The sequence below is a fragment of the Melanotaenia boesemani genome, chromosome 18, assembly GCF_017639745.1.
Source record: "Melanotaenia boesemani isolate fMelBoe1 chromosome 18, fMelBoe1.pri, whole genome shotgun sequence".
Lineage (NCBI taxonomy): Eukaryota > Metazoa > Chordata > Actinopteri > Atheriniformes > Melanotaeniidae > Melanotaenia > Melanotaenia boesemani.
In genome coordinates this window covers 17,758,991-17,771,132 of record NC_055699.1, presented here as the reverse complement: position 1 = coordinate 17,771,132, position 12,142 = coordinate 17,758,991, and the positions used below count along the sequence as shown (strand labels likewise).

The following is a 12,142-nucleotide window of genomic DNA, read 5'->3' as shown; positions in this document are numbered from 1 at the left end:
GGGAATAAGTTATGCCAGAGAAGAAACTTTTAGTTTAATGGCAAAATACCCTAACACTTCCTCTGTGCTGCAAAACTTATTTGTCAACCTAAATCATTTTAATATGTACATAAACATCTGAATTTTCTCGCTTTACTGACAAAATTCAATGATTAAGAGAATTTATTTATTCTTTTTCTTCTTATTTATTTTTTTTAAGCCAGGTTGGAGATAAGGTTATAATGAGGGAATTAACAGTTTTCTGTTATGTGGAATTCTCACATAAGCAAAATATATTACGCTTTTTTTTAGATTTTAAAGGAGGAATCTAAAATACCTCAAAACTATCCTCTAAAAAAATGAAGAGAGACAGAAAGAGAGCGAGAAGATCTCACTGTCGAATCCTGGTTATGATAAAGAGAAAATGCCATTAATTTTCAACTTTACCAACCGTACAGTCTATATGCAGTTACACTGAACAGTAAGTGGGGAACTCCCACCAAAACACACAAAAAATGAGTGTTTAACACAAAAGAAATAAACCCAAAAGGAAAGAAATCAATTTTAAAATGATCATTACCTCTCACATCAGTTAAATTCTCATTTGTGCATGAAAACATGATGACAACAGTGATAACAAATACTAACCATTTAAAGCTAAACAAAAAAAAAAAGCTAAATAAACCATATTAAATCAAGAATTTAAAATGTGACTCATCCCTGAGAAAACTGGCACACTCGCAACCTTGAACACATCCTAATTCACCATCCCATTCCTCAAGAGTTCTCCCTGACATGCTGAATTATAAGGGGGCATATTTGTATGCCTGATTGGCCTTAAGCCGTGTTTCGGGGGTGTTGTGAGTACACCACACAGACAGCGGATCGGCTTGGTAGCATAGTAGCATATGTAAATGCACTCTCCTATGACTCCAGCCCACAACAAGGCATGTAGCCGAGAGTGGGAGTCAAGGCTGATTGTGTCAAAGGTACTTCTAGATAGAGATAGAACACCCACTACTGTAGCGTTCTCCAGCAGAGGAAGAAGTTATATGAGGGTTGCCTGTTTGGACACGCTTGCTTTGGAATGCCAGGACCAAGGGCCCCCCCAAATGGAAAGATAGGGAGAGAAAGCATGAAAGAAAGAAAGAGAAAGCAAGAGAAAGGTTAGATCAGGAACACATCTACTGTCAACAGATTTGAGGCTAATGAAGAATGAAGCTTCACCTCTTTCTTTGGCAGGGGCTTGCAGCTCCATTTTTTTCCCGTGAGCTGCAAGGGTGCTATCTGGCCTGTCACCTCGCATTTTTCTCCCCAGCCAACTCGGAGAAACGGAAAGCTCAGTGCTTCCTCCTCCATCGAAAGCAGGATTTTCAATGCCCACTACAGTTGCTCTCTCTTCTCTCCCTGATAAAACAAGCAGAAACATAAATGGGAAAAAAGTGGCATGTAGGCTAATACAACAGCTAGGTCAAAATGAGTCATTAAAATAAATAAATAAAATAAATAAAAAAATGTTATTTATGAAGAACAAAATTCTTTTGGTGATTTTTCTGCCACTAAATGTTCAAGCGCATCCTCTTTGAATGATACTAAAACACAATTAGGTTAAAATTAAATCAGAATCTTGCAGGAGGAGCAGGGGAAAAAAAGAGAAGAAGAAATGATTAAAATAATTACAAATTGCGCCCTGACAAGCAAGAGCAAAATTTAGCCCAAAGCCATTTGTCTGTAATTAGTTAATTAATCCTTACACAAATTATGAGCAATAACTCATCAAGCAGGACTCACCCATCAGAAATTCAGCCGACTTGGATTTCTTCTGCTTAGGTTGCTGCAGAGCCTTCTGCTGTAACTTCTGGAGGGAAATTGTTAAATGAATAAATTAGCTGCAGAATGAAGATCATCATTTATGATCCGCAACTAACACAGTATTTTAAATATGGGACGACACTGAAATGTCATTTAATTTACATCGCCGCTAAAGGGGTCAAGCACTAATTGAACAACAGGAGTGGAAAAGAATTTAATCATAAATAGATAAGAAAAGTTGACATGAATGTGTAATGAAGGTCACATTAAAATACTTACTCTATGTTGTTTTTTTTTTTAATGAATAAGGAACAACAGTATCTCCTGTTTTTTACACAAGCTGCACAAGAGTACACCAATTGGTGTGCAAATGCGTAAGGAAATGCAAGCACACTTCTTATTACTTCCATTCACATGAACCTAACCTAAAAAGTCTTGAAGATGAAGTGAGGATTGCTTTGAACCCACCATATTGGGTCTCATGTTTTTAGTAAAGCTTTGGAAATTTCACTGTAGCATTTGCCCCTAAAAGTGTACACAAATATCTTATAAATTCAATGCAGAACATCTACAAAAGCTATGTAAACATGCTAAGTGAAGAGTATTTTGACTAGTGTTGTAGGTGGTCTTCACTGACATGAAGCAGAAAGAAAAGGAAGAAGGGATGTAAGAGAGCAAGTATGGGTTTCTTTGAAATCAAGAAAATGTGGAACAAGCTGCACTCCCACATTTCTCTCATTTCTGTGTTCAAGCAGAACAATAGAAAAGCTGAGGTAAAAGGCATAAGTAGTTGTTTTGTTGTTATTGATATGTTTACATAACAATGTACCATTTGAAAGAGCACCGCTGTTTAAAGCGTATGGAGCTTTTTAGAGCATCATTTTATGCAGATTTCAGTGATGAACTGCGCTCATGCCCATGAACAGCATGTATTTGTGTACAATATTTAATTTCAAAGGCAAAATCAAGGGGCAGAATGTTTGGCGAGGTGGGTAGGGAGGGGGGCACTTATTTCAGCTCTAAATGACAGAGCAATTAAAATAGAAGAAGACTACTTCCAGACCAATCTGGTAAGAGGAGTTTTTGTAAATCTGTTTTTACATTCAACAAGCCCTACAGCAAGACATTCATTTATACCACTGAGATTAATGCTTATCTAATTGTAACTTATTTAAAAACCATTTTCTATTTCAACTGGGTACCAATCAGTTTCTGTGACTTGTACATACTGTGTTGTACCAAAGATGAGGGACAAATTTGGCTTTGGCAGTGAATGCATCACAGTCCTTTTCTTTCCTGACTAACACAACTTTGTACAACATCTTCTTTGGGGGCTTACACAAATAAAGAAAATACTTGATGAAACAATTATGGGAAATTAAAGAAGGCAGTTTTGCTAATTGAAAACGGACTATTTGCTTTCTATTATGCTTACTTAAACAGCAAGGTGTTGTAAGCTAACAGTTATTCTAATAATTTGTGTGACACAGATGTTTTGCAATAGAATTTCACAAGTGAATCTAAAAACACACATGACTAAATTAAAATTAATGTCCCGCTAAAGTGTTATAATTTCAAATGATAATTTTAGTCTCATTGTTTTTGTCCATAAGACTAAAGGCACTTTGGGGAAAATGTGTAAAAATTACAGAATAAATCCACTAAATCAGCTAAATAAACACTATTTATTTAGCTGAATTGGTCCCCTTCTTTGATATATTCAAACAATATAACCACAAGAGTGTGACATCACAATAATTTTAAGCGTAAAGTAATATTATTCTTTGGTTCTTCACAAGTTTATTCCTTTTTTGTTTTTCTTGGAAACTCTTCAGCACAGTTTAGCCTTCCTCTAAATTCCATAATTTTTATTTGTAAAATGGGAAACTGCATGAACTCCATGTCCTTCAAATGTCAATAACTCATCTGATTACTATGAATGCATTTGTGTCAGCAAAATTTAACCATAATAAATACTCAAAGGGGAAAGGAAAACAGAAGCAGAACAGTATATGCACCTCAGGCCTTATCCTCCTGGTTACTGTCACTAGAAATCTAATCCACACACCACCATGTAAGCCTCTCTGTCTTGAGAGCTAAAAGAAATGCATGGTTCTCATCTTTGCTCTCTAGATCCCACTGATACTGACAGCATCTTCGGTCCGTACAGTGACTGAGCGGATGGAGCATGCAGATGTTGCACTTCTAAAATGATAGCAGCAATTTAATCCTGAGGAAAAAAGTGTCATAGAGGTTCATGAAGTAAACTGGATGTTCAGAGGCAGAAATGACTGTTAAATGCGCCACAGCTGCATTAGAAGTAATACTCCCATAAAACTGCACGTGAGTAGGTGCTGGTTTGCGCACATATGCCAAGAAAATCTAATTATTATTACATTTATTTAAAGGCATGCATTTTTAACAGCCCTGAGTTCATTCCCATGTCACACACTCTTAAATCATTTCACTGTGAAGCATACAAAATGCTTACTCTGCAGTCAACATGACAACAAAATCACTTACAAATGGTGACAAAAGAAATCCAAGATTTATTTTTCTTTTCTTCCTTTTTTTTTTTGTATGTGATTGTTGTCAAAAGGAATAGAGTACAACAATGCCTTGTTCAGTTCTTGTTGCATTCAAAGGCATAGCTAGAAGGGCTTGGGGAAGACCGCTTGCTGCTAGGGGCTGGTGGGCACAGACCAGCTAGAAAGTGAATTTTGCATACTGTACGGATCATCGCCCAGTTCAGCCCAGTCACATTGAATCTGCCATCAACCAATTGTGCTTCATGAAACCGTCAACCCTCATTTACGTCTGCCTGTTTTCTTCCCCACACAGCTGTAAACAAGGCCCCAGCTTTGAGCTGTCTTCCTCTGTCCATGCTTGTGTGAGCTGCTTGCCATGAGAGAGCAGACAGCAAAATCCCATCCTTACCAAGGCACTTAAAGCCACCATTTCCAGACAAGAAACCCTTTGCACCAGGCAGAGAAGTCAAAGAAGTCAGGGAGCAAGAGTGTTTCTGGCAGTGACAAGAGTGTTACAAGCTTTACAAAGGCATTCTGCATTTCCGCTTTTTTTTACTCCGACTTGTGTTTGAAAACCCTTTTAACCTGTGCAATTTGTATACAATAGAGAATCTTCTTGCATTAAAATAAATATACAAGTGAGAGCATAATAAATGTTTACATTCACATATATATGTGTATTAATAAAATAACAAGAAGTCATAAAAAAGATGAGAGAAAATGCCTTGCTAAATCAATGAAAACATAAAAGCCTATTATGTTTTCATGTCTACAAGTTTCTTTTTATCTTTCAACATAATAAAAAAAATGGCTATATCCATTAAATGTCATAAGAATCATGAAAACATCTACAAAGTATCTTGCTTTAAATGACTAAAGATAAGGTTAGCATTTTGTTTCAAAGGCGCACAAAGCCAGTTCTACCCTTAAAATGTGAAAGCATCGTAATTTATAGAGCAGCCTTATATGTGCACGGTAATTGTGGCCTTCCAAACAGTTTCTTCTAAACAACAACCGCGTCAGTTGGTGTAGACAGAAAACATAATTAGTATTCAAGCTTAATTAATCTACGCTGGCCCCCTTAAAGTGAATTAGTCAATTATTTATGCATGTGTGCTCCTTTGATGCTAACAGATTATGTATGTTACTGGAAAAACCTTGGAAAATGACTTTGAAAACTTTCCACCATAAAATGTCACTACAAGCTTTTGCACTGACTTGGAAATGTCAGTGAAGGCCAGGAAAGCTCAGTAGTCACAAAAAACATGAAGAGCCCAGCATCTGCAAATTCTTATTGTTGCCAAACAGCCATGCCAAGTCTTTTAACATTACAATTCGCTGTCCAAAGTCCAGAGCAAGAGACAGACTAAATGGGCCAAAATATGTACTTTCTGTGTGCTCTAATCCATGGAATGGAAATCTAGCACAGGTCGGATAAAGGTCTTTCTTAGGATCATGGGAACTCCTTGGGATTTTCAAGAGCCTTTTTGTTTTTACCCTTGAGAACCAGGCGCTGGCCTCTGCACCTCTCAATCCCCCATTGAGAACCCAGCGGCAGCACAGAGGAATGCTAAATGTCAATGGTCAGGCTGCACCAGCACCTTCAGAGAAAGGCAGAGATGGAGGTACGAGGTCTGACCTCCTTGTTTTCAGCTGCACTTTTATTAGGAGCAGAAGTGAAACTGTACTCACACTGCCAAAGCTGTCCATCTCCATACACTGCAAAAGATCATCACTGGCTGACCTTGAACCAGGCGCAAGGGCAATGCCTGCAAAATAAAAAAAAGTATGAAAAGGAATCTAACCTATACATGAGGAGGATGATTGGCATGATATAACACTTCAAAATGTAATTTTTTTTTATTTCAAAGTTTTTAGGCAGTAAGCTGTTTTAATAGCTTAGTGTGCTGCAGAAAATCCAAGCAGTGTTATAGTTTCTCTCTCTGCTTGTGTGTTTAAAACTATTATCTCTGCAATGCATCTCAGAGAATAAAGGACAATAAGCACTCTTTATTATCACATATAACAAATTATTTGCCCTGATTATTCAAATAGTTTATTCATTTACATCTGATATAATATTATTTGGTATTTTTATCATCTTTTCCTATGGTAATTCACATGGCTTGCACAAGTTTCTGCTGAAATAGCAAAACAAACCCCAGGCAAAATGTGAAAGATTATCCCATACCATGCGAGCTGGGATGAAATACTATACTTTTTCACACTGAACACTGCTCCACTGGGTGTGATTGAAAAACATGTAAAGCTATTGAATCTGTGGTTTGTATATGTGAGGGAAAATGAGTGTTGTAACAAGTGGGCCAGTGTTTTTGTAATTGTTTCAAATTACACTCGACGTAATAACTCAGTGTAAGCGGAGCCAGTGTGCGGTCCGTTCACATTAACTAAGCAAAGACCACAGGATATCCATGCACCTTATCATGGCCCACGAAGAAAAAAAAACTTGATTATGTAAACAACAGTGGAAAGAAAAACTCCTTAGCTATATTTCCAGCTGCCTATTTGTCTCCAGTGGTACTTATCACCAAAAGAAGAAGTACTTTGTAGCATTTCCTTTAACATGTGTATTTTATTGAATCGGACATCCGAAAATTCCTGTTTTTAATTTGCTTAACTATTTTTCTGGTTTATTCAAAGAAGTGCGTGTGCATGTGTGCGTTTGCGTGTGTTTAAATGTTTTGCACAAGTTGTAAAATCATGATGCTGTGAGAAAAAAGAAGTCCATTAGTTATTAAAGCTGCTTACCTCCTGCCAAATACTGACTCTAAACAACGAGGACTGCCTTGACTGGTGTAAACCACATAAACGACTGATTTACTTTTCTGCTTGAGGTTCATGCTTTCTATCAAAAGCCAAATGTGAATATAATACAATGCATCAAACCTCTAAAGTCCTTTAGACAGCAACACTTGCTAGAGAAACATGTTTGAGTTCACTGTTTTGCTGAATTATCTGCTGTGTTTATTGAGCAATACATGCAAACATGCTGTTGATAGCAGTCAGCGTGTACTGTAACTAAATGATCTGTACAGGGTTTCCTGTATATGTTGTTTTGTTTTTAACCCATGCACCACAAAACCCTACAGTATGTCCTGCTTCATTGCAGCAACATGCCTTAAAAATGGCTCTGGTCAGAGTTTAAAAAGACAGCAATGGTGTAACTTAATTATAATTCTTGTTTATTTTTGTAGAATCCCATGAATAGTCACAGTCAACATGCAAAAATTGGCTATTCTAGCTATAGAACAAATAAACAAGAAACAAAAACAAAAAGACATCACTGCATTATCTTTTTTCCAAGTCCTTGTTTTTTCCTCAGATGGACCAACTCCTCTGTCATCCAGTGAGCTAAGCTCTATCAACCTTTAATCCAGAATGACAGTGGGATCTGTGTTGTACTATACAGGGCACTTCCCCTTTTTCCATGGCAAAGTGTGGCTTGAAATCCTTGCTTGACATTCTTTTTCTTTGCAATGAATATGGATCAGGGGTGTAATTCAATAGTCACGGAGGGACGGGGCATCGTGCACCAAAGAATATTTTATCGGCTTGTAGACAGAGGCCTTTTCTTGTTGTTTGACAACAGCTAGTCTCCCTCAAGAAAAAGAGTTCAAACAGCTGACCGTGAAGGTACAAGAAGGCCAGAATATTTCATTCTCACTCAACAGTCTACACATTTTGCATACGTATTTAGTCGAAATGTACTATTTGCACTTATTTTATCCATTCAGAGTAAAATGAGCAAAAGTATTGTGTGGTTAAATGATTCCAATCAGATCTGCTTCATTTTGTTTTTTGAAATATTTAGGCACTGCAGTAAAGTTTTGTCATGTTGTTCTTGCTCAGGTAACTTTCAAGCCGGATCATTCCCTCCTGAGACTGCTTTTCACCAAAGTTAGCACTCTGACGCTTCTGGATTATAAACATAATGCATTGGAAAACTAGCACACAGCACTGGTTACAATATACACATTGTTAGTGCTTAGGATTAAATTGAATGTTACCTTATGAAGACTAGTTTGTCCCTCTTCATGGCCAGCTACTCCACAGTCGTCAAGGTGATAATGACGTTTTTCCAAACAACACACAGCACACATGGTGTCAGATGACCTCCTCACTGTTCACTCTCACTGACTGAAACAAAAGTACATTAGAAAGTCCTGAATAGTACATGTACATATGTTCTAAAATAAATTATAGTGGTATGAAATGTGTAATTTCACAATTTAGGGAAGAATTTATTTGTAAGAAGCCATGACCGAAACAGTGACCGTTAAGTTGCAGAGATAAAGTTTCATCTGTGTGATTTCATTTACCAGATGGCATTACTGTTTGTGTTATCAACTATTCAGCAATGGTGAATTATTAATGGGGAGTGTGGCACAGTGCTTCTTCAAAGAGATGTTAACTTACTGTTTCACCAGAACACACATACTATAAGCAAAACCAACTGCTTTGTCATCTCTCAGTCTCAGTTATAATGAACTTCCCCAAACTGAAGCTGAAACACTCGCACTGCTTTGTTAACATCCATTATGTAGTATATGACAATTCGTCCAAAAGTACCCCCATGCATTATTAAGAGGTGACTGCAGACAAACGTATTTCTCAGCCAAAGACAGCCAAGCAAGCTTTACAGCTGCTGTGAAGAATAGGTGAAGGATGCCCAGCGGATTGCCCGATTCCTGTTTGGCATAAGGCGTATTAACACTAATGTCTCCTTAAACAGATCATGAGCTAATGCTTCCCTTAGAACAAACAGACTTTATTTATGACTACAAAGCCATCATGCCATTGGTGGCCTTTTCAACTGAGGAAGAGAGATTGCTCATATGTATCAGCAATGAACAGCCCTCATTTGTTTTGTTCTTGTGAAAACTAACATGTTGTTTTATCTCAATTTTATGATTGTGGGCTTTCCATTCATTTAAGTGACCTGTGTTAGAATCTCTCTTTGATTATGTGAAAACAATCCGGATTTAACAAGGCACAACAATACATCAGTAAACCACATTTTAATCCACTGGGGCCTTTTAAGCACCTATATTCCAAACCACAGGGATAGTTTTTGCTCATTAAGCTGGTTAAATGTAATCCAAATAAGATGCCCACCGATTTAGACCTCTCGTTTTCTGGCTAAGCTGTCGTTGATCGTTTATGCGATTAAACAGACCTAGATCTCCATCTTATCCAATTAATTCTCAGTGCAGGCATGAGAGTGGCTAATGATGTTATCTTACCTAATTAACCTGTATAGGGATTCAACTCCAGGACAGGGGATTGTTCATCCCTCATCCAAGTGTTCATTATTATCATTACAATCATTATCATAAAGGGGCTAACTTATGATGTTGGCTATTCTACCACCATTAATCTAGACTGAGTCCTTTTTTTTTTCATTTTGGGGACAGGGATCCTTTGGGGTCATTTTTAATTATCACTAAGAAAGGATGGGAATTCTAGCGAAGCTGAATAAGTTCAGTTGTGGTCACAGCAGTGATGGAGTCCCATGAGTCCACACTACATGGATGTGATTTGGATATCCATGATTAGGGGGACATATTGCTGTTTAGGACCACTTCCTGCATGGTGTGAAAGTCTTCTCACAGTTTTTTTGTCAGCTCTACGATTGAGAGCTGCCTTCAACCTATTAACGCTGCATACTTGGAGAAGATCAATAGCCTTCATTGGGCCATGTGTCATTAGTTAATCGGATATTGATGAGGGTATTGACACACACCTAATTAATCTCCAGCCCAGCACTGGCTTTCATATGTTTCTTTAATTATGCTCTTCATCTTAGTCTTCACACATTAGCGAGTTAGCACTTACTGTTTGACGCTGAGTTAAATTTTGCTGTCACTTTTTTTTTCTTTTTTTAAAGCAAATAACAAGTCTGTGATAACAGATGGGACTAGAAATGTGAAGCATGTACAGTTTTTGTAAGGCTGTATAGTTACATAAAGATTAGGTAAGTAGTTTTTTTTGTGATTTTACAGGATGAAAAGCTCTTCAATTGTTACAGTAAACACCCAAACGTGGCTTAATCTACATTATTTTCTCTTTTTCTTTTTTCTTTATTTTGTGTTATTGATAAAATACATTAGCAAACAGCAGCATTTCATTATCAAACCAATTTCATTATTAATTAAATTAAATTAAGCATGTGCTTTTATTGTATGGCCGTGCATTTGCATAAAGATAGTCAAATCCTTTTTAATAATTTTAATATAATCCATTAAAACAAATCAGTAATATATATATATATATATATATATATATATATATATATATATATATATATATATCAATAATGGTTTTTAGGGTTTTATCCAAACCATCATCTTAAAGCTGTGAAACTTCTTAGATGTGTTGCCTGTTTCTCTGAATACGTGCTAACCCAAACTTCTGTAAGCTTTGATATGTGAGCCCATATGTGTGTCCTTTCTTTGCACCTGCATATGTATGTGTGTGTTGTGTTGACACATCTAGGCTGATCAATAGAACTGTGCTGGCGTGCAGATGAGAGAGCACCTGAAGGTGACCCTGACTACTGGCATCACCACAGGGCCCCTATAAGCTGCTCCTCAACCGTTGCTCTGCAAACCACAAACCTGCAACTTTTAGCCTGCTGCTGTTGGTTTGATTATTGTTTATAGATACAGTCGAGAATTAAAGCATGGCCTGCAGGCAGCATAATTATTTACAGCTGAAAACTCATATCATTACCAGCATGCTCCTAATTGCCAGAAGTAATATCAATGTTAGTTGATTAAGCATATTTTTTTCCCATCTTCAGTCTCCATAATGTGCAGAAATTGTTTTCCCTCAGCATATGGGGTGACGGTTTATCTCAATACAGCTGTTCATCTGGCTTGACTCCTACTTTTTTCTTTTTTTCCCCCACTATTCATTCCAAAATACAATATTGCGGTATCTTCAGAGGGTAGCAATCGATTGCTCCACTTTTTTGTTGTTTGCTCACAAGGTCAAAGAAAACACAAGAGATTCATCCTTCATTGCTCAAAAATAATTTAACTCTGTAAAGATTTTCCCTAAATAGATACAGATGTGACTTACAGCAGCAACTCTTTGACTCATGGTGATGTCAGAGCTACGGAGACAGGCTGGAAGGCTGTAAAGCTACTTTCATTTTACAATCAAGTGATTGATTAAAACAAATGTTTATTTGGCCCAGGCCCCTCTCCCTCTGCTATAGACTTGTCAAAATATTTCATCCCATATTTAAGGCGGAAAGAAAGATGAGGCTATTAATAACATCGCCCATGAAGGGAAAATACATAAACCTTGAAGGCTACTTTATTATTCACATGTAGATTACTCAAACATGAATGTGGCTCTGCGGCACTAGAAACCCATTTCTTGGATATGGGCATAGAGGTCTTACATCATCAAGTTCATACTTTTACTTTATGCAAAATTTTGATTTCAGTTTCAAAAGGGCAAAAGTCAAATGGTCATGTGTTCCTTCTCATAATTATCAAGATAACATTCGATGCTTTGCCAGTTTCATGCCATTAAAACTCTGACTGATAAAAACATCTGATTTTTTGCCCCTTGTACAGAGAACTTTGTGAACCAGGACAAGCCATTTATGGGAGTATATTTTCATATGACACTGAATTGTTAGTGTAATCCTGTCAGAAAACGTATGCATCTACATGTCAAGCTGGATTGTGTTTGCTTTGCTTTCTCTTTGACCACAGTTCACGCAGCCTTGTAAGAGTGGGCGTGAGTGACGTTTTTAAAAATGGCCTGTATGTGAAGCCTCGACTTCA

The 12,142-nt window shown here is 37.2% G+C and overlaps 1 protein-coding gene across 1 annotated transcript in view; it reads right to left on the bottom strand.

The window, feature by feature from the left end:
• The window catches only part of ofcc1 (orofacial cleft 1 candidate 1), a 74,924-nt gene extending 66,499 nt beyond the window's left edge, over positions 1–8,425 (bottom strand). The window contains exons 1-4 of the mRNA XM_041968410.1: positions 8,348–8,425; positions 6,012–6,088; positions 1,767–1,837; positions 1,207–1,382 (exon numbers count right to left, since the gene is read on the bottom strand). Of these exons, the coding sequence (XP_041824344.1) occupies positions 1,207–1,382; positions 1,767–1,837; positions 6,012–6,035 (271 nt within the window). The 5' untranslated portion in view covers positions 6,036–6,088; positions 8,348–8,425. The remainder of the gene's footprint in view (positions 1–1,206; positions 1,383–1,766; positions 1,838–6,011; positions 6,089–8,347) is intronic.
• Between the last annotated feature and the right edge of the window lie 3,717 nt (positions 8,426–12,142).